The sequence below is a fragment of the Mustela lutreola genome, chromosome 8 (assembly GCF_030435805.1).
Source record: "Mustela lutreola isolate mMusLut2 chromosome 8, mMusLut2.pri, whole genome shotgun sequence".
Lineage (NCBI taxonomy): Eukaryota > Metazoa > Chordata > Mammalia > Carnivora > Mustelidae > Mustela > Mustela lutreola.
The window spans coordinates 44,466,019-44,486,659 of NC_081297.1; the positions used below are offsets into that span (position 1 = coordinate 44,466,019).

Sequence of the window (20,641 nt, forward strand, 5' to 3'; positions counted from 1 at the left end):
CTCAGCAATCCTGAGATCATGACCTGAACCAAAATCAAGAGTTGGATGCTTAAGCAGCTGTGCCACCCAGGCGCTCCAGACTATGAATCCCTCTTAAATGTACATCCTGGCCATGAAATGCTTGTAAAACCTGAAAATGCGATTTTTATTAAGAAAAGCTAAGTCTCCGGGTGCTGGACGGCTCAGTGGGTTAAGCCTCTGCCTTCAGCTCAAGTCATGACCCCAGGGTCCTGGGATCCAGCCACCATTGGGCTCTCTGCTCAGTGGGGAGCCTGTTTCCCCCTCTCTCTCTTTGCCTGCCTCTCCCCCTACTTGTGATCTCTGTCTGTCAAATAAATAAAATCTTAAAAAAAAAAAAAAAAAAAAAAAAAGCTAAGTCTTTGTGTGTACTTTATGTTACTAGGTGGTAACCTAAAAAAAGTTACATGGAATTATTGAATCCTAGTAAGAACCTTAGAGGCCTTCTAGTGCTATCTCTGTTTATATAAAATCTCTGATAGGCCTCTATTTGTTCATTACCACTTGTCGAGGAGCTTGTCGCTTTTTGAAAATATTCATTCTTGTTTTGGAAAGTGTGAAGTGTTAGGGATTTCCTCTTCCTTGGTAGATAATTGCCCTCATATGTCTACTTTGCTTTTCCCCATTGAAAATATATCACACTGCTTTAGGTCACATGTCTGAGAAGTAAAGGGTGTTTCTCTTTTCATAGTAAAATTTAGGATCTTACGGAGTGGCATATTACTGTTGGTTTATCAGGAGGATAGCAGCTTATTTTTATAGGGCACCTCATGTGCTTAATCTTTTGGTCCCCTCTAAAGTGGAGAAAAAATAAGAGATTCTTTCCCATTCTCCTTCCACTGTCAGTCACAGACTAAAGAATCAATAAGGAACCAATTTTTTTAAAAAATATTTTTATTTATTTATTTGACGGACAGAGATCACAGGTAGGCAGAGAGGCAGGCAAAGAGAGAGGGGGAAGCAGGACCCCTGCTGAGCAGAGAGCCTGATTCGGGGCTCTATCCCAGGACCCTGGGACCATGACCCGAGTCGAAGGCAGAGGCTTCAAGCCACTGAGCCACCAGGTGCCCCCCAATTTTTTACTCTCAACTAATTTTTTAGAGTGGGCATTAGAATTCTGGATCTTTCTGTTTTGTATTTTTTTTGAAGATTTCATTTTCACTTTCATATGGATACAGTGAATTCAGATATCTAGAGTAAGTACTGGAGGAGGAGGGACCATTCTCTTAAATACTTACTTTCGAAACATGACATATTTTTTCCATGGTTTTCATTTTTTGTTTTGTCTTATTGGAAAGGTTCTAGCACCCCAAGGAAACAACCTCGGAAGAGCCCTTTGGTGCCCCGAAGTTTGGAACCTCCAGTATTAGAGTTGTCACCTGGAGCTAAAGCCCAGCTGGAAGAACTTATGATGGTTGGAGATCTCCTAGAAGTATCTCTGGATGAGACTCAACACATTTGGCGGATTTTGCAGGCCACACACCCACCCTCTGAAGACAGATTCCTGCATATCATGGAGGCAAGGAGTTAAAGCTTACTTAAACAGTGGTTTTAAAGTTTTTTAGAATGCCTTGGTTCTTTGGAGGTGCCACATATGCCAGAATGGGGATGGCTGAGTGGGTAGTACTATGGCTGTCCTCCTTTCCTATTAAGCCAAATGTAATTCTGCTTTATGGTCTAATTGCGATTTTATGTAATATTTTGGGGGGGAACCAAACGCCATTTCCACTAAAAAGAATGGAGGATACTGAAAACTCTTAGTTTTTCTCCTAAGGAAGGAACAACATCCTTAGCCCATACTCCCACTGTTGAAAGGCCCAAAAAAGAAGGTGGAAGAAAATTCAGGTGGAAAAAAAAAGGCAAGGGAAGGGCTAAATAGGGGAGGCACAAGGGAACAAGAGGGGAGGGTTAAACAGCAGATTGGGTGGGAAAGAAAGTCTGCATTCATATATTAATACTTAAAGAGCAGTTTGCAGTTTATATAGTGTTTTTATATCCATGATCTCATTCTATCCTCAGTATAAATAATCCTGAATGGATGAGAGAAAAGGATAGACCTATTTCTACATATTAATAAAGGGTCAGAGATGTGGAAACTTGCCTAGGCCACATATTTATTAAAAACAGACCTGGATTCCAACTGGGCATTTCACTTCGAGTATTCTTTTCATTATTCTTTTCCATTACTTACTTTGATGCAGTGGAATGATACGGTGTCACCAACAGTTGGTACAGATAAACTTGGCAGATGATAGTTAGCTTTTGGTTTGGAATTCAGATTAAAGGTAGCCTGATTTAGATACTGTTTTCCAAAATACAAAGGGTTTTCTTCACATCCATTATCTCATCTGATCCTCTTTATTTTACACATAAGCAAACAGACTATTGAGAAGGTAAATACGTAGTTTGAGATGTGGTAGACTTAAGACATTTATAATGCAGTGTTCTGCATTCTGCAGTTTCTTAGGTTCTCATCAAAGATTTTTCAGTCTCAAATATGTCACAAAATGAATTCTCAGGTGGTATTTAATTACAAACGTACATGTTTCACTATTTATTTTTCTACCTCCTCCTCTTCTGAAAGTGTGCTAGACACACTTTCACTATTAAAAATTTTTAATGCTGGGGCACCTGGGTGGCTCAGTCAGTTAAGCATCCTGACTCTTGTTTTCAGCTCAGGTTGTGATCGCAGGGTTGTGGGATCCAGCACTGCACTGGGCTCTGTGCTCAGGAGGGAGTCTGTGTGGGGTTCTTTCCCTCTGCCCCTCCCCCATTCTCATGCACTCCATCTCTCTCTCCCCTCCTCAAATAAATATAGAATCCTTAAAAAATTTTTTAAATTTTAATGTATATTACATCGGCAGATAGTAGAAATTGGAACAATATTAGAAAATTGAAAAATAAGGGTTTTTTTTGCTTTGTCACATCAACATCTCTAGCCCTTGCCAGAGTCACTATATGTAGTGAGATCATGGATACAGTTTTTTGTCTTGCCAACAATTTTAATAACTTCTTAGCCATTGGGAATTATGAGTTAATAAAGAACTGTCGTAGTGCTAAGTGAAGACCAAGAAATTATTACATTTAATACTTTTAGCTTTATATATATGTTTTATCTCAATTAGAGGTGCTACACATATACTGATATAGGCTAACAATGGTCTTTTTTCCCTATTAAGCTAAAGTCACATGTTTTCTACAGGCTTTTCTTTATTTTCTGTTTTTATTGAATATTACATTTTTTTTTTTTAAGATTTCATTTATTTCTTTGACAGAGAGAGAGAGATCACACAAGTAGGCAGAGAGGCAGGCAGAGAGAGAGGGAAACAGGCTCCCTGCCGAGCAGAGAGCCCAATGCGGGACTTGATCCCAGGACCCTGAGATCATGACCTGAGCAGAAGGCAGTGGCTTAACCCACTGAGCCACCCAGGCACCCCTATTACATTTGTTTTCTTAAAATGTATTTAAAATATCTTTATAACATTTTTTTTTTAAGATTTTATTTATTTATTTGACAGAGAGATCACAAGTAGGCAGAGAGGCAGGCAGAGAGAGAGAGGGAGGGAAGCAGGCTCCCTGCTGAGCAGAAAGCCCAATGCGGGGCTCTATCCCAGGACCCTGAGATCATGACCTGAGCCGAAGGCAGCGGCTTTAGCCCGCTGAGCCACCCAGGCGCCCCTCTTTATAACATTTATTGTGTTCTAATGTACCCAACATAAAATCTACCATTTTAATCCATTTTAAGTATATGGTTCACTTGTCACTAATGGCATTTACGGTGTTACACTATTGCCATTGTCCATTTCCAGAACTTTTGAATTATCCCAAACAGAACCCCCACACCCATTAAGCAGTAAGTCCCATTTCTCCTTCCTTCAGCCCTTGGTAACCTCTCTTGTCTTTCTGTCTCTGTGAAGTTGTCTATTCAAGGTACCTCCTACAAGAGAATAAAGCTTTTTTAAATGTCTTGCTTTAAAATTCTTTCTAATTTGATATTGTTGAAGGATGACAGCATGGAAGAGAAACCATTAAAAATAAAAGGAAAAGACTCTTCAGAGAAGAAACGGAAACGGAAGTTAGAAAAAGTAGAACAACTTTTTGGAGAAGGAAAACAGAAGTCCAAGGAGTTAAAGAAAATGGATAAACCTAAAAAGAAGAAATTAAAACTAAGTGCAGAAAAATCAAAGGAGCTGAATAAACTGGCCAAGAAATTGGCAAAGGAAGAAGAGAGAAAGAAAAAGAAGGAGAAGGCTGCTGCAGCCAAAGTTGACCTTGTGAAAGAGACTACTGAGAAGAAGAGAGAGAAAAAGGTGCTGGACATCCCCTCAAAGTACGACTGGTCTGGAGCAGAGGAGTCTGATGACGAAAATGCCGTGTGTGCCGCGCAGAACTGCCAGCGGCCCTGCAAGGACAAGGTGAGCTCTAACTGTATCCACCCCCCTGGGGGAGAGGCCAAGGAGCAGTAGTCGGGAGACAGAAGCCTGATGTCATGAGAATCTGGTTTTGATTCCAGGATTTGGGCTTCCAGCAGAATATGTTTTCTACAGTTTCTATAAACTGTTTTTCATTATGAGGCTCTTAGGTCAGTGTGCTTAATGGAAGAAATGTTGTGCTTTAAAAATCATGTACCTGGTGAACATAAGAAGACCAGAGCAGAGAGAAGCTATGTGATAACCCTGGGTAGCCGTGCATTTCATGTGTGGTTGGCATAGCGGGGTTCAGTGTAGTCCTTGAGTCCTTTTGCCTTCCCTGTAGGGTGACTCAGAGAACTAAATACCTTGTCAGTTAGTTAGTCACGGTGGCCTCAAAACATTCTGAGCCAGTGTTTTAAGAGCTCTGGCAAATTGTGTTAAAATTTTTGTTCTAAAGACCTAAAACTAAGGGGTTAAAGCTTCACTTTTGGTCTGTGTCTTACACACACTCAGGCCTATCTGCATTCTTCTAAAATGGAATGAGATTTTTTCCAGACACCTTGCAAAAAATAATTAAGACCTTTGAAGATACTATTTTAAAAGTTTTGGCCCTAAATTTTAAGTATAGTTACTACATGATGGCTGTTCTTTTAGGTAATACTGATGTTAAGAATTTTTGAGAAAGATGGATAGATTTTATGAAAAATCCCAGTTCATTGAATGACTGGAGACATCTGTTATGGTTCCCATCCAGATTAGTAATTCATAGTTTTAATTTTATTTTGCTCATTATACCACTTGATATTTAAAATTTTATTACCTCCTCAATTTGAATATATGAACAGAATAAATATAACTGCATCAGTACTCCCTTATTTCCCTCCTCAAATATGTGTTAGAGCTTGAAGAGGTCACCTTGTTCAGGGTCTTCATTTTACAAATGATGAAACCAGGACTCAGTGAAGATAAATGATGTGACCAAAGTCACAGTGCTAAGTAGTACAAAGCCAAAAGTAGAACCGAGGTTTCCCTCCTGAGACCAGGTTTTCTTTATCCCCATCCTACCGATAATTAAGATGTAAGTACAAAAACATTCCAAAACTAAATGACACTTAAGACTTAAATTATACTTACTGTTTTCCACTTATTTTTGGAAAATGAATATATGTTGGTAAGAAACATATCCCCATAGTCTAACCTTCCAGGGACAATACCTATACATACTTTAGTGTGTTTTCTTCTAGTCCTTTTTCCATATAGTTTATTTTATATCATGTCATACTGTCTCTCACTTTTGTATCTTTATTGATTTCATAAATATGTTTCTATTTTATAAACATTTTTAAAGTATTTTAGTAGCTACATTATATGTGTGTTTGTATTTTTCTTTCATTTTAAATTTATTCTCATCTGAATTTGTTCAGTAAAGAGGCTGATGAAAGGCTGTTTCTCTTTGGGTACTGAAGTATTGGCAGCTTAGTGTTGGCAGAACCTTCTCCCTTTGTTTCTTTTCTAACTGATTTTGTGGTAGTATCAGACTGGCAGCAAGAAGTGGTGTTTCTTTTTCAAGTTTTCCTGTCATCCTTCCTACAATGTTTATATCCATCATGAACCTTTTGCTCTCTCTTTTTTCACCTTTTCACTTAGTAATCTTTTCCCTCTCCTCTGCTCAGCATTTTAAATATCGCTCAGGTCATCTGTTATCTTCCTGTAGCATATAAACACTACAGGAAGTTTTTTTTCCTCATCTGCTATGAAATTGTTAACACATGCCCTGCATATTCTCAGGGTTATGAGAATAAGAGGAGATAATCTCTATGAAAGTACTTGCTAACAAAATGTTAAAATGTGATGGTTATATTTGCTCCTAACATTAAAGGTATCTTTTAAAACCTACAAAGTTTTCTTAATAGAACAAAAGGAGACTTAGCTGAACATGCAGATAAAATGTCTGTTTCAAACTGTTCAAGCACATGCAAAAGTGAGGAAGGTATATCTGAACCTGTCATCATCCTACATAAAAGAAACTTAGTAAATGTTGTATTTCTGTAATGTGTTTAATTTTAAACAAATTATTTCAGATTGTAAACATTTTGCCTATTGTTGCTGTTTTTGCAGTATTTATGGTTCTCTAGGTTTGTTCTCAGCACTAGTTTTACTAAATAAAAGGTGTATTTCTTTAACTGCTTTGTAAAAGAATCTTAGAACTTTCTCAATGTGAAGTATAGTATTTCTCTAAGAAAACATGCATGACACATATCTTCAGAACTAAATATAAGAAAAGAATGTTTTGAGAGAAGTCTATGCTCCTTAAATGTCATGCAGCAAAAATAACTTCTTGAGTTTATTCATATTTAGGTAAATGTACATTTATCATTTTTCTAACCAGTAATAATATTCCTTTTCCCCAAAAACGTGCAGACTGAGAAGACTTTGAAGGGCTACCTGAATATATGTAGGCTCAATTTCAGGATGTTTTAGAAAGAGAAAAGAAAAACATTTTCAGAATAATACTGTAAAGGGCTTTAGAAAAAGCTGTCTCTTCCATCATTGTCAAATTAACCTCAAGGTGAAATTAATTAAAAAAAAAAGAGTATTTTCAAAAAATTAGTTTTAAGGTTCAGAATCTTTTTCTCCCTGAGGTCTGCCCCTTTCATTCATTCTTAACTGTTACCAAGAGTAAAACAAGTTAACTTGAAGGAGCAAACTCTTTCAAGCTAATATTTAGGTAACTTTTTTTCTGTATAGAGTAAATACTTAATCATCTTATTTAGGAAAATAGACTTTTTTCCTTTTTTTTTTTTTTTTTAAACCAAACTCTTCCTGTGGGCCTTTTCCATACCCATTACCACTTCCGTAAGAAGTTTGGGATGGTAAATAGAGATTAAGTTTATAAGCCTGTGTCTCTCACATTTATTATTTGTTAGTCATTTTCATTTTAAAAGATTTTCATGGTGATGCCTCAGCTATAGTGTTTGTGTTACTAGTTCATATCTCTTTTTAAAAGCACAGATAATCAAAGGTTGGATTACACACAAATTATGGTGACATGGAAATAGGCTAACCAATTGTTCCAATTTGCCTGGATTTTCTTAATTTTAGCAGTGAAATTCCTGTGTCTTGGGAAATATCAATCTTGGGCTGGCTAGGAAGCTTGGTCCCTTAATGTTGAGAGCACCAAAAAAATAAACACAAGGATTCTGAACATTGTTATATTGTACTTTGAATAAATTGTTTTAGTTTTTTGTATCTGGTTTTCGCAAGGAATCTTGGGTGAAGTAGAGTTGAATGCCAAAATAATAAAAGCTCAGTAAGGGGAACTAAGCTAAGAATATCACTACCTCTCCAGGCTTGCTTTTTTCCCCAGTGCAGTAGTATGCTCTGCAAAGTGAACAAGATATTTTTAAGGATAAATTCCAAACCATATAGCAAAACATGCCAAATTAACATTATTTCTTGTATTTACCATATTTCTTTTTTAAAATTTCCCCAAATCGAGCTGCTATCTGTTTGTACTATACTTCTAAATCTCTTGTCCTTTGAGATTTGAACAACTTATAGCTTTGAAGTTTTTTAATTATTATTTTTGTGATTTGATAAGTAGCTCTTTTGAAAATAATGAAAGGGGAAGTGACTGTTAGAACTTAATATGCAGTCAGCCACATTCTGTGTTCTTGTGTCTTCAGGCACTATATACTCTGTTGCCCCTGTGTCAGAAATCATTAGTGGATTCCACTGACATTCCAGACTTCAGTTTGCTTTATGATCCAGTGGGCCTTTTCAAACAAAAATAGCACTGGATTTAGTTGTTAGTATGTGAATGTGATTAAAAATAATAATAAGGGGCGCCTGGGTGGCTCAGTGGGTTAAGCCGCTGCCTTTGGCTCAGGTCATGATCTCAGGGTCCTGGGATCGAGTCCTGCATCGGGCTCTCTGCTCGGCAGGGAGCCTGCTTCCCTTTCTCTCTCTCTCTCTGGCTGCCTCTCCATCTACTTGTGATTTCTCTCTGTCAAATTAATAAATAAAATCTTTAAAAAATAATAATAAGAAGATACTTGTAAGGGAAGAACTGGGTTTTTTTTCCCCCTGCTCGATTATTGAAGTGAACTGTTACGTAATCCATAGGCTGGGGTAGAATCTGTGTACTGGTGAATATCTCAAGAAAAGTTTATACTTTTTTGGAATGGTGGGAGAGCTAGGCTTAGGAATGGATCTCTAGCCAAAATCACAAAAGAGAACATGTCTTCCTTACTTGCGAGAGGTTGGCAGATTTAATTTGAGGAAACCTGGAACCCAGTGAGTGTAGTGAAGAATTAGATTTTAAGAAACATGGAACTGCTTTTCTTGGCAGCAGATAACTGATAAATTAGGAAATTTCTTATTCTGTGGATTAGCATGACTGAGGACTGGACTGGAGTAAGAGGGTTGGAGGTAGGAGTAGAGTTGTCTCTTGGTTCAGGGTGGCATCATAAAGAGGGCAATACCTGAAATTTGGGCAGCTCAGAGAAACAGATCATCTTCCCAGTTCTCTTTACCAGCTCAAAGAGCCAAAGCACTTACCATCAGATTGGCATTTTGTAAATCTTCATAGCTGTACTACCTGTAGTTTTAGTTTGTTGCCCAGAAGTCGTTTATCTCCCCTTTCTGTCTTTCACGTACTAGTTTGCTGCAATAGGAACATTTTGATCAATTTTCTTTACTACACAGACTTCAGAAGCTAAATATTACATAAACAACTTCAGAACAAAAAAAGGATTTGTTTTAGGACAAGTTGTTAAATGGCTGTGAATTTACTAGCAAACAGTATCACAGAGTGCCAGGGACGATCAGATTTAGGGTATATAATTACCTAGAATCTGACAGAAAATGTAGTCTTCTGGCTTGTACCCCTAAGATATTCTGAGGCTGTAGGTTTGGGATGGGTCTCAGCCACACTTCTAACAAACACAATAGGTAATTCTATGCAAGTGCTCTACACATTTTGAGAAACAGTGCTGTAGGCAGTTATCCAAGGTGCAAAATGCTTTTTGTGTAAGATAAGGTAATGAGCCATGAAATCGTGATCTTAAAAAATGCCTCCAGTGTCCTAGGCAGTGAACTAGCTGTTTTGCCATATACTATTTCATTTCTTCCTCTAAGTAATCCTGTAAACAAGATGTTATCTCCATTTTGCAGATGAAGAAATTGAGCCTTAATGAGATTAAATTATTAGCCTCAACCCATACATATCAGAACTCAAAACTTGTGACTGAATTCAGTAGTCTTCATTTGGCACAACACCATCTCTTAAGATCTGGAACTCTTGAATAAGAACAGTAGAAGCAGAAAGATTATTTTGACCAATGATTTTTCCCATGCTAAATCATAGTCATAAAACCACTAATATGAATATCATCATTTTGATAATTCTTACCTAATTTTGGAAACTACTCCCTTTCCCTGACACTTATTTACCTAGCCAAAACCTCCTCTTCTTTCTCATAAGCTGCACTGAGGTACCTATTATACCCTTTCATGCCTCTTTGTTCTGAAAACTGGCAGAGCCCAGTGTTGTAAGTGGCTTTGTAAGTTGCCAGTGAGATGATCCACTTCATACTGAGGAGTAGCTCTTTTAATCTTAAATGTTCTCATCTGCTGTGACATCAGCTATAAAAACTACCAACAATCACCCTCCAAATACAAAAGCCCCAGATCACTTTCTTGTTATCTCTAGGCCCAAGGCTTAAAGTCACCAAACTACAGTCGTTGTCTAGCCTCACAATATTCTCTGGAGGGTCAAAGTTTGCTTAGTGTCCACTACTGACCTATCAGTTATACAGACTCTAATTTGAAACCCCAGAGTAATCTATTGACCTGTGACTTTGACTGTTTTAATTGGATAATTTGTAAGATTTGACCTCTGATATTTGCTAACTTTTTATAGGGAGTTGTATTTGTAACGGAAGAAGAGAAGAATAAAAAATATTAGTTTTAAAAGTGGCCTATGTGACTGCTTTTCTAAAAAGGTATTTAATGCTCTTAGTACTTTGGCTTATCTCTTTGAAATAAAGCTAATACACAGGATTGCCTTCACATTGTTGTATTCTTCCTTTCTTGATCAATAATTGCATTGTCTTAGAGCCTAGAAATTGTTAATAGCTAAAACTACTTGGCTGCTCTATTAGAAGTTCCTTTTTTGTCAAGTTTTTCTCAAATATGTTTTTACCTCAAAAGGAGCCCCGGGTAATTATGAGGTAATGGAGTACCTAAGAGGCCCAATTTTGTGGACATACTATGGTAAAATAGAATTTGGGGGTATTAACTTCCCAATTTCTGTCTTTAAAAAGTAGCCCCATAAGAAGTCATTGTCTGTCTCTGGACGTCCCAATTATTTGCTATCATTTAAGCCAAGAAAGCTCTTTGTTTTTTGTTTGTTGTTGATATTTTTTTTTTTCCCCCTGAGGCTTAATGTTTATGTGACCTAAACATTCCCCAATCTTGTCTCCTACAGGTAGACTGGGTACAATGTGATGGTGGCTGTGATGAGTGGTTTCATCAAGTTTGTGTGGGTGTATCTCCAGAAATGGCTGAAAATGAAGATTACATCTGTATAAACTGTGCAAAGAAGCAAGGGCCAGATAGCCCAGGTCAAGCACCACCTCCTTCCTACATAATGAGCTACAAACTACCAATGGAGGATCTTAAGGAGAACAGTTAGCAGTTGCTGGGTTAGTCTGGGACATGGGGAGAAATGGACCACGTTGAGACCTTAGTCATCAAGTAGAGTGGTTTAGATCCACTCAGAATGTTGCTTCCAAAGACGAATGGCCTTCAGAGAAAGTCCTCTGAGCTGACTTCCTCTTTGCATGGTCTGTGTGATCTACATTCTCTTCAACACATCTATGCAGAGGGTGTCTTTGGTACAGCAGCCAATATTTCAATTTGTCTCCTCTGAGTATGGTTTGTTACTTTACAGCCAGACATGTGATTGAGCTCTAGAATGCTGGTTGGCATTAATATACTGGGATGCTATCAGGGCGTGTAGGATGTGGCTCATGGCCAGTTGGTATTAGTTAGTGGAGTACAACCTAGCAGCAGCACCATCTGGAGGTGCCGATGACTTGGCTCTCCTTAGGACAGTTGGAGAGGAGTGAGAGTACCACTCCCCTTCTGCTGTTACCTGGCATATAATGCCCTACAGATACAACGATGGGAGCAACAGGGCCAGAGTTAACTCCTGTTAATCATGGGATAGTAGCCAGCCAGAGTCTAGATCCAAGCTTGTTCATACCAAGAAGAAAACCCTAAGTGAGAGGCAGATCCCCTTATCTTCCCAAGGAGAGGAGTATGTCTTCTAGTTCAGAAATCTGACTAGATTGGATTCTGGAAAGAAGAGCTTTTCTCATTTCAAGTCAAGGAGCCCTTTTTTGGCTTTGAGAAGTCTTGCTGTCTTGGGTCTGCATTTTAGAGACGAGCAGGTACATGGATCCAGGCTCCTGCTAAAGAAGAGAAGACAAGTCAGAAGGTTTTACTGAGACACAGTGATGCATGCTTTTCGGGGAAACCTTCATTCACAAGTACCAGATACCACCAGGCTTCAGGCATGGCCATGAGCAAGACCAGCAAATAACAGCTTTTTGCCTTGCAGCCCTGACCCCAATGTCTGCTATTTCCAACACTGGCAATTTCTGATTGTGGCCCACAGCAGATGCTGTTGAATAACACCATGGCTTCATCAGAGAATGTGGGGTTGTAGCACCTCTGGGTGATAAAGTTGTTTTAGTAAATCCATTTTTAAAAAAAGAAAAAAGGACTTGTTTTTACTTTTTTCTAAATGTCTCTGACTACTGACTGTTCTATAAATAGATTATTTTTCCTTTTTTAATACACATATATGAATATATAAATATATATATTTACTGTTACCAGCAGCATATGACAGAGTTTCAGCATCAAAAATCCATTTGGGGGCTTGCTTTCTCTTTTTTGCTTTTCAATAAAGAAATCCCATTCCTTCCTTGTAGTACAAGGAGTTAGCACTTCCTTATCCGTCCTAACCTGACCAGATTTTCCATGTTGTTTTGTTCAAATAGATTACATTTCCTTTGTGTGTTAGAACTTGTCCCTATCTGTTGGGAAACTTGGTCCTACTATTTCTGTGGTGGCTGTTTTGTTTTGTTTTTGTATGTGAATGTTTGAAACTATGGTGCTGTGTTCTCTTTCCTCCTGTTGTGTTCTCTATTCTTGTTAAGGTGTTAGGTAAGCTGTATGGAAATGTTTATTAGAAGGGGACTCATCTTTTTTTAAAGGACAAAAAAAAAAAAAAAAAGAAAAAAGAAAAACCCTAAAAGAAGTGTTTGGTCTTCACTATCCTGTGTCCCAAATCTGTGGTTTGACTTAATTCATTGATTTTCTTTTTAAAAGGGAGGAGCAAGGTGGGCCTAGAGAACAGCTTTTCCCTTTTGGCCCCAATCTCTTTTAAAGAAATGTCTTCTAGTAACTAGAAGTGAAATGTACTGTCCAGTTACAGTTTGAGTGGGTATGAGATTTAACTCAAAAGGCATCTTACTACAAAAAAGCAAAAGCTTTCCTGTAAAACCCAGTTTCTGTAAATGCATTCTCTGTGGTTCATACTACCTAATTTTTAGTCATTCTTCCCTTAATCTTATATAACATTTTTAGTATTTTGACCTATTAAGAGGTTCATAAATGTCACTGTGCATGATCTCGTGTGTATATGATTTAAGATTTCAGTGGATATTGCAAAGTAACTGTTAACCAATTTCATAAGTTTTCATTTTGCCAATCTGTGTGAAGATATTACTTAGTTAAAAATTTCATCTGGTTATAAAAGAAAGCACAATATTGTTTGCCTTTTCATCCTCTCTGTAAAGATCTTCAAATACTTGTGAGTAAAAATATTGGAGTTTTAAGTGATGGCTGCCTGGGTAGACTACATTTAAAAATATTTAATTTTTCTTCCTAGTCACCTGTTAGCTTTACTCAGCCATCAGTGGAGGGGCATGAAGATGCTGAGAAAGATGGCTAAGGTGCTCTGCTTCTGGATTATGGTGGATGGATATAGGTGGCTGTTTAGGGAATAATTTATGTCCTTAATATGGTATTCACCTGCTGGAGATGTGAGAGAGATGCCAGGCAGTCTTCCCCCATGAGTAGCTCCCTGTTTACCTTCTGGTATTTTGAAACTTAAATCTATCATTTAGTTGATACTGTGAGCGTTTCTGTATTTATTTGAAAGTCAGAGGATTTGGTCTGACTCTTGACCACAGATTTAGACCAAGGCTGAGAAGAACAGATGAGAGAAATTAATTTTAAAAAATTTAAAAAGGGATAGAGAAGGAGGGAGGAAGAAAAATGAACATACACAAGTCTGTAATTTTAATGAACTAAGACTCATCTATTTAAAGTCATGCTGATGTCCTGATATAATATAAAACATTGTTTTCCATTAGAGGAAATTACTTACTTTCAACTTACTCCATTCTTCAGTGTTGTAACATTTTATATTAAAACTTGATTTAAAATGTTCCTTTACCCTTCTCTCCAAAGTTGCAAATTTTCACCATTGGTATTTTCACTTATATGTTAATTCTATCAAATGTATTTCTTACTACCTTCATTATAGCTATGTTGGGGAAGGTTAGAGAAAGAAAAATGAAAAAAATGCTATGTAAGTCTTTAACATTCTTAAAAGGGGTAGGTCATTGGAGCTATGCAAATCCCCAAGTTTACAACTGTAACATTAGTAGTTTGCTTTCTTGTTGGCAGAAGAGGGGACGTTTTCTTCCCACAAATGTTTTTTTACTTACTGATAGTTACTTCAACAAAGCCATGTTGAGATTTAGATGCTAAGGCTCCCTTCCTGAGTTGCTGCAAACCACCTTTGCACTGCATGATTCAAATTTGTGCCTCAATAAAATTACAAATTACTGTATATCATACTTTGAATAATTGAGAAGATGAGCATTAATTCTGTGAATGCCTACCATGTACTTATTTAATAATCAGAATCTTAGCAAAGGCTAGCAGGCCTGTAAGATTAGAATAATTTTACCTGTGCTTCACTTCTGTTCTTCTCTGCTTTTGTCTTTGGTGTCCAAAAAACTGTCAGTTTCTTTGCTTTTCTTAATTTTAAGATTCTGGATACAGTTTCAGTACACATAAAAGAAACTCCCTGCTTGTCAATATTTTAATTCTGTAGTACATTTGTGAGACTATCAGCCAGTACTTAAAATGGGAAGATGAAAGGAGAAATTGAGAAACCCCTTCTTTCAAACGATGGGACTATCTGCTTTTTAAAGGAGAAAGTGACAATTTGGAGTGGGATTTAAAAATTGTAAATTGTGAAAGAATTAAGCTGTTAAAGTCCCACATAAACCAGGTTCAATAAAGGTTTACATATGGAACTAGCTTCGTATGCGTGTAGAAAGTTGCTTTTGCAGTAGGTCTGTTAAACTAAATTTTTAAAAGCAGACAACTGATTTGTCTTTTACCTTTTGAACCCCGCCCCCCTTTTAAAAATTAAATCATATCATTACTTCTTTGGATATGAATGTGCCAAGTGATACTCAAAACATGAGAAGGAAAGAATGGGATGTGAATATGTTTTGGAATTGCAGTCTTCTCTTGGCCTGGATCATATCCAGTCACCACTATGCAATGAATAATGTGCACTGGGAAAGGAGATGCTGGGTTCAGATGGAGCCTGCTTATTCTTACTTTTGCAATACTCCAAGATGTCTGAACAGGAATGTCTTTTGTAAACCTCAAGACCCTCTACTGATTATTCTCTTACGTATTTATTTACCTGTTAGTGACACACTTAAATACAGACTCTAATTTACCAGGGTTTTTGGTGGTGCCTTATGAAAAGTATAACTTGATTTCTTGTTTTTTGAGCATGTTTTCCATTTCTTTTGTTTTCTGAAAGAATATTAGATACGGTTATTTGCATTACATCTGAAAAAATAAAAGAAGTTTTGTGTGTGTGCTCAGGTTCCCCCCTACTCTGTCATTTACATTGGTGGCAACTCTAAATGGTAACCAAGTAAAGGTCAATTTTGGTCATGAGTATTGATCCCTGGGGAAAACTAGCAAGTATATGAGAGCCGCTTTCAACCTGTGCCAAAGCAGTTTCTAATATTGCAATTGCTCTCTATAAAATAAAATACCGGCCTCAAATAATTTGATCAGTGGTGTGTTTAACCTATTCCTGAGAACAGTGTTTTCAGAAAGTGTGAAGTGGAAGAAGTGATTCCAGAAGATTTCAGCTCTCCTCTGTTTTCAGCAAGAATCCAGCGATGACCAATGGACATTTCCCAGCCTGTGATTCTTGAGCAGTTTGTTCCTTGCAGCAAACCAGTAATAGAGGGAAAATGAGGAAGTACTATATTTTGGTCTCCTAATGCTCTAAGCTAGTTCAAACTGCAGCTGACTTTAGAGATTGCATTTTTTACTCATTGCTGACGATACCAGGTCATACAGGCATTGCTGAAAATGTTTCTGCTTTCAGTGAAGTTGGCCTCAAATATGAAGTATGTGAGTGTGTATATGTATGTATGTATTGGTGAGGAAAATTGGTGGGAAGGAGGGGGAAAAATCTGGTTATCTCTTAAATTGAAAAATATTTTTCTTACCAACAAAAGAAGACCCCTGAAATTCTATACAGTGACACATTTTGTTTAAGAATTAATGTGGGATCCTCCCGGTATAGCAAATATTTCATGGGACCTTAGCATTGTGGTTGATATGAGTAAGTTGAAGAGGCTGAATCTTGGCCATTAGCCATTAATTGGGAAGTCAGCAGTTGATACAAGGAGAGAAAAGAGAAATAGAAAAAAAACTATATTATATGAATAAATTTAGAATAATTTTGGAATTTCTTATTTTTACCTATTTATTCTTTGAAATATATTTCTGCACTACTTTTAGTAGGAAGAAAGATTTAATTCACATTTCCATGTAGTAAAGTTCCATGAAATTTCTTTACCAAAGATTTTTCCTAACCTTGTCTTTGGAGCTAGGTTGAATATCTTATTAATGGGAAAGAAGGCACCACAGGAAGTCTAGAAAATGGCTTAATGGATCCAGCTCGTAAACCTTGTATTAAGGAACCCTGGTGGGTTTCCCAGAATATGAAGCCAGAATTCTTTGTAGTTTACAAAAACAAATGAACAAAAACTTCAAAAAGATGAGGACTTTAGGATTACATAAAGTAAAGAACAAAGATTTAGGAGTCAAATAAATAATGGGTTTTAGCTCTGCATATGACCTTATATTAGCTTTTTAAAAAAGATTTTGAGAGAGAGTGAGAAAGCATGAGAGAGGGGAGGGTCAGAGGGAGAAGCAGACTCCCTGCTGAGCAGGGAGCCTGATGCAGGACCTAAACTTGGGACTTCAGGGTCATGACCCGAGCCAAAGGCAGTGGGCCAACCAACTGAGCCACCTAGGCGCTTTTATATTAGTTTTTTTGAGACTGGGTTTTCTACCATGTGCGGGCTAGTTTGTGTGGATAGAAAGACATTTAAGTTACAGCTCCTCCCCTTAGAGTGAAACAGAAGATGATTTTTAAGGATGTTTCCTACTAAAACTTAAAGAATTTCAAAAGGCAGATGGACTTTGGACATGTCCAAATCTCTATTTATTGATAGATCTATTCAGTACTTCTAATGAGGGAATATACAGACTACAATGAGTATTCTTTTAGAAAATGTAAATATTACATACTTAGTCACTTACATATTAGAGCTTACCCATAGTCTTCACTTGAGTCTGAATTTTGCAGAGCTTATCAGGCACTTTTATGTAAGTACCAAGACTGGCACCTCGCTGTTCTATCCAGTGCCCAATTCTGCGGAGGGAAGGTGAGAGTATCAGATACGTTTAGATGGACCTAAGTGTACCACTCCTCCTCCTGAATTGGTAGGTCTTAGTATTTTTCCACCACTCAAAGCAAAGGCCTCTTCCCTCTCCCTACTAGGCTGCACTGTGCTGAAACCAGTAGGTCACTCACTGGTCTTTAGTCTTGGTACGCTGCTTTAGTCTTTCTGGCCTAACCCTGCCATCCTCTTGAGTTGGGGGCTAAGCTTTGTTGAGACACAAGATTGTTGTCACTAATACTCTTTGGAACCCAGAACAACCGTTCAAGCACACCTCGTCTTGATCAGGGCTCAGTGCTTCTATTTATTTTGTCATAGACACATCAGAGTTCCAGTTGGAACATTAAGGCTGGGTTAACACCCTTGGTTTCTCCTCTTTGTAATTCATTACTGCCATCTAAAACTGGTGTCTGGAGGGGGAGGGTGCTGGGGTGGTTCAGTTGGTTACGTGTCTGACTCTCGATCTCAGCTCAAGTATTGATCTCAGGGTTTTAAGTTCAAGCCCCATGTTGGGTGTGGAGCCCACTTACAATAAAAGAAAACAAAGGAAGAAGGAAAGAATAAATGATAGAAGCCTATCCAGTCATCAGTGTTCTCTCCTTGTATTCAATTGCCGTTACCTACTATCCCCAATTCGTGTTCCCATTGCGGCCCTTTCTTAAAATTTCCTGCTTTACAGAGGGACACCTGGCTGGCTCAGTTGGTAGAGCATGTGGCTCTCTTGGGTTTGTGAGTTCAAGGGTGCAGAGATTTTATATATAAAAATATATATATAAATGGAGATTTTAATATATATATTATATAGATATTTTATATAGAAAAAAATATATATATATAAAATTGAGACTCTGGTTTCCCTATTCTTTTGTGAACTTCCCTACTTTTTCATTAAGTGGAACTTGGCTCTCAGCCACATTTCCTTAGGGCTATTTCAAGTTGAGGGTGCTCATTTTCTCACTTTACTACTACAAGGTGTGAACTGGTAGGTTATAAGGGCTGTTGTGCTTATGCTGTTACTGATTGCCACTGCCACACATTGAGACCTCTGATATTCAGCTGCACCACCATCTATCCTCATTACTGTCATCACTGGTTATTCTTCCACATTTATGGAGGACTTTGATGGTTCATGTGCCTCTCTGCCTTCATTCCTACCGTTATTTGGGGCAGTATCATTGATGACTTCACCGTTTCTGGACCTCCATCTCCAATAATCATTTTCACTCCATTTAGCAAACAAATTCTAAGGCCATATGTTGGACTCTCAAAAATTTCTTTTTGGGGGCACCTGGGTAGCCCAGTCAGTTAAACATCTGACTCTTCATTTCCCTTCAGGTCATGATCTCAGGTTTCTGAGATCGAATCCTACATTGGGCTCCATGCTGGCTGTGAAGTCTGCTTAAGATTCTTTCCCATTCCCCCTCCTTCACCTCCACCCACTTCCCTCTTTCTCTCTCCCTCTCTCTAAAAATAAATAAAACAATTTTATTTTTTTTTTTTTATTTTTTTTTTTTTTTAAAGATTTTATTTATTTATTTGACAGAGAGAAATCACAAGTAGTCGGAGAGGCAGGCAGAGAGAGAGAGACGGAAGCAGGCTCCCTGCTGAGCAGAGAGCCCGATGCGGGACTCGATCCCAGGACCCTGAGATCATGACCTGAGCCGAAGGCAGCGGCTTAACCCACTGAGCCACCCAGGCGCCCATAAAACAATTTTAAAAGCCTTACTTCTGAAATGTTAATGTCTAGGATCTTAATCATACTAGTCTGATTTTTAACATCTTGTCCTTTGATCTCTTCCTCTCAGTATATTTATTCTATGACCTTGAGAAACCCCAGTCGCTCTTCCCTTTCCAATCTCAGTTCACTCTGATGAGGGAATATTCAGACTATTTTGAATATCCCACCCTCTATCTTCTCCATTTAGCCTAGGCTGCGTGGCCTATCTTCTCATGGTGTTTCCCCGTCACTCTGGCCCTGTAGAACCGATTTCTGGATCATTTCAGCCATCTGACTTTGCCCTTATGGGCTGCTGAATACTACCGAGTACACACCACTGATTGGTAGCACCACAAATGGACTCACGTAGGTGGGCTCTTAAAGCCCCAGTGGTCCAGCAACCCTTCCATTTTTAAAGACTACTTCCAACTTTCACTGAGGTCAAATCTCCACCCACCACCTCCTCCCTCAGCAGAGGCCTACCCTCCTAACACCTATTTGAGCAAATTAAAGCTAAGGAGAGCTCTGAGTTTCCCTAGTCACCTATATCATCAACATCTTAAAGTAGTTTCATCAGAGGCTCTTCTCTGTATACCCCTTTCAGATGCCCTAGTTCACTTCCAGTTACCCCTTACTACCCCTTACTACTTTTATTTGGATTTTTCCCAAATCAGTATCGCCCATGCTTGCCTTCTTTTGCTCCTTAACTGTCTGGTAAGCATTTCTATTTGTATTATTTCAATCACTTTAAACTCATTGTGTCAAAAATCAAACTTCTCTTCCCACCCCCGAATCACTTTGTCTTTACTCCCTCCAAAAGAATAGCTCCGTGCCCAAGCCAAAATTCTGTAAGCCATCCTATATTCTTTCTGACCCCTCCCTTCCTGTATGCAATTATCTCCTCTGTTCCCATTGTGATGCATTAACTCAAGCTCTCCTCCATTTTCACCTGGATTTCTGCACTAGGCTTTAGTCTGGTCAAGCTAGTTTAATCTTGCAAATTACTAGAATAAATTATCTAAAGAGCCAGTCAGTTCAACACATTGTCCCATGAAAAAAACAAACAAACAAAACTAAAAAAGAACCTACATTGTCCTATGGAATCTGCCCATTTGCCTTTCTAAGTTCATCTCTTTCCGCACACACCCTAAGTCACTGCTTCAGACACAGATGTTGGTTTCCTAAGCCTTTTCTGGAATGCTCTTCTAGCTCTCATTCTCAAGATGCCAGTTTAAACGCTACCTTTTCAGGTGCCTTTGTTCTCTCACAACAGCTTGTCCTACTCCCTTATGGGACTTGGCAATATGTATTATATTTGCTTATGAGTTCTGTGAGGCCAGAAGCTTTGTTTCCTTCATCTCTTTGTACACACCAACTAGAAGAACCCCCCGCATATGGCAAGCATTCAATAAATGACTTGAGTGAATGTTGTTTCGTGCCTTTGATCCTCCGTATATATTGTTATCTCTCAGTATACCGAACTCTATGTTTGAGTTGCCATGCCCTCATCCACATTGCCTCCCATTAAAGAACAAAAATTCAACTGAGTAAATATGAAGATCTGATTGGCTTATTAAATGATACATGAGGACAGCATCCTATCTAGCCAAGTTAAG

General features: G+C 38.1%; 1 protein-coding gene and 1 long non-coding RNA gene across 3 annotated transcripts in view; one reads left to right on the forward strand and one right to left on the reverse strand.

Moving 5' to 3' along the window:
* The window catches only part of KDM5A (lysine demethylase 5A), a 92,191-nt gene extending 79,429 nt beyond the window's left edge, over window positions 1-12,762 (forward strand). For both annotated transcript variants that reach the window (XM_059184463.1, XM_059184464.1), the window contains exons 26-28: window positions 1,317-1,537; window positions 4,023-4,433; window positions 10,921-12,762. In XM_059184463.1, coding sequence (XP_059040446.1) covers window positions 1,317-1,537; window positions 4,023-4,433; window positions 10,921-11,127 — 839 coding nt within the window. In that variant the 3' untranslated portion in view covers window positions 11,128-12,762. The remainder of the gene's footprint in view (window positions 1-1,316; window positions 1,538-4,022; window positions 4,434-10,920) is intronic.
* Window positions 12,763-15,263: 2,501 nt separating this feature from the next.
* Window positions 15,264-17,582, reverse strand: LOC131838382 (uncharacterized). Its single transcript, XR_009356582.1, has 3 exons — window positions 17,443-17,582; window positions 17,183-17,280; window positions 15,264-15,353 (listed from the first exon to the last, which is right to left on the reverse strand). It is a non-coding gene; the product is annotated as an uncharacterized LOC131838382 (long non-coding RNA).
* Between the last annotated feature and the right edge of the window lie 3,059 nt (window positions 17,583-20,641).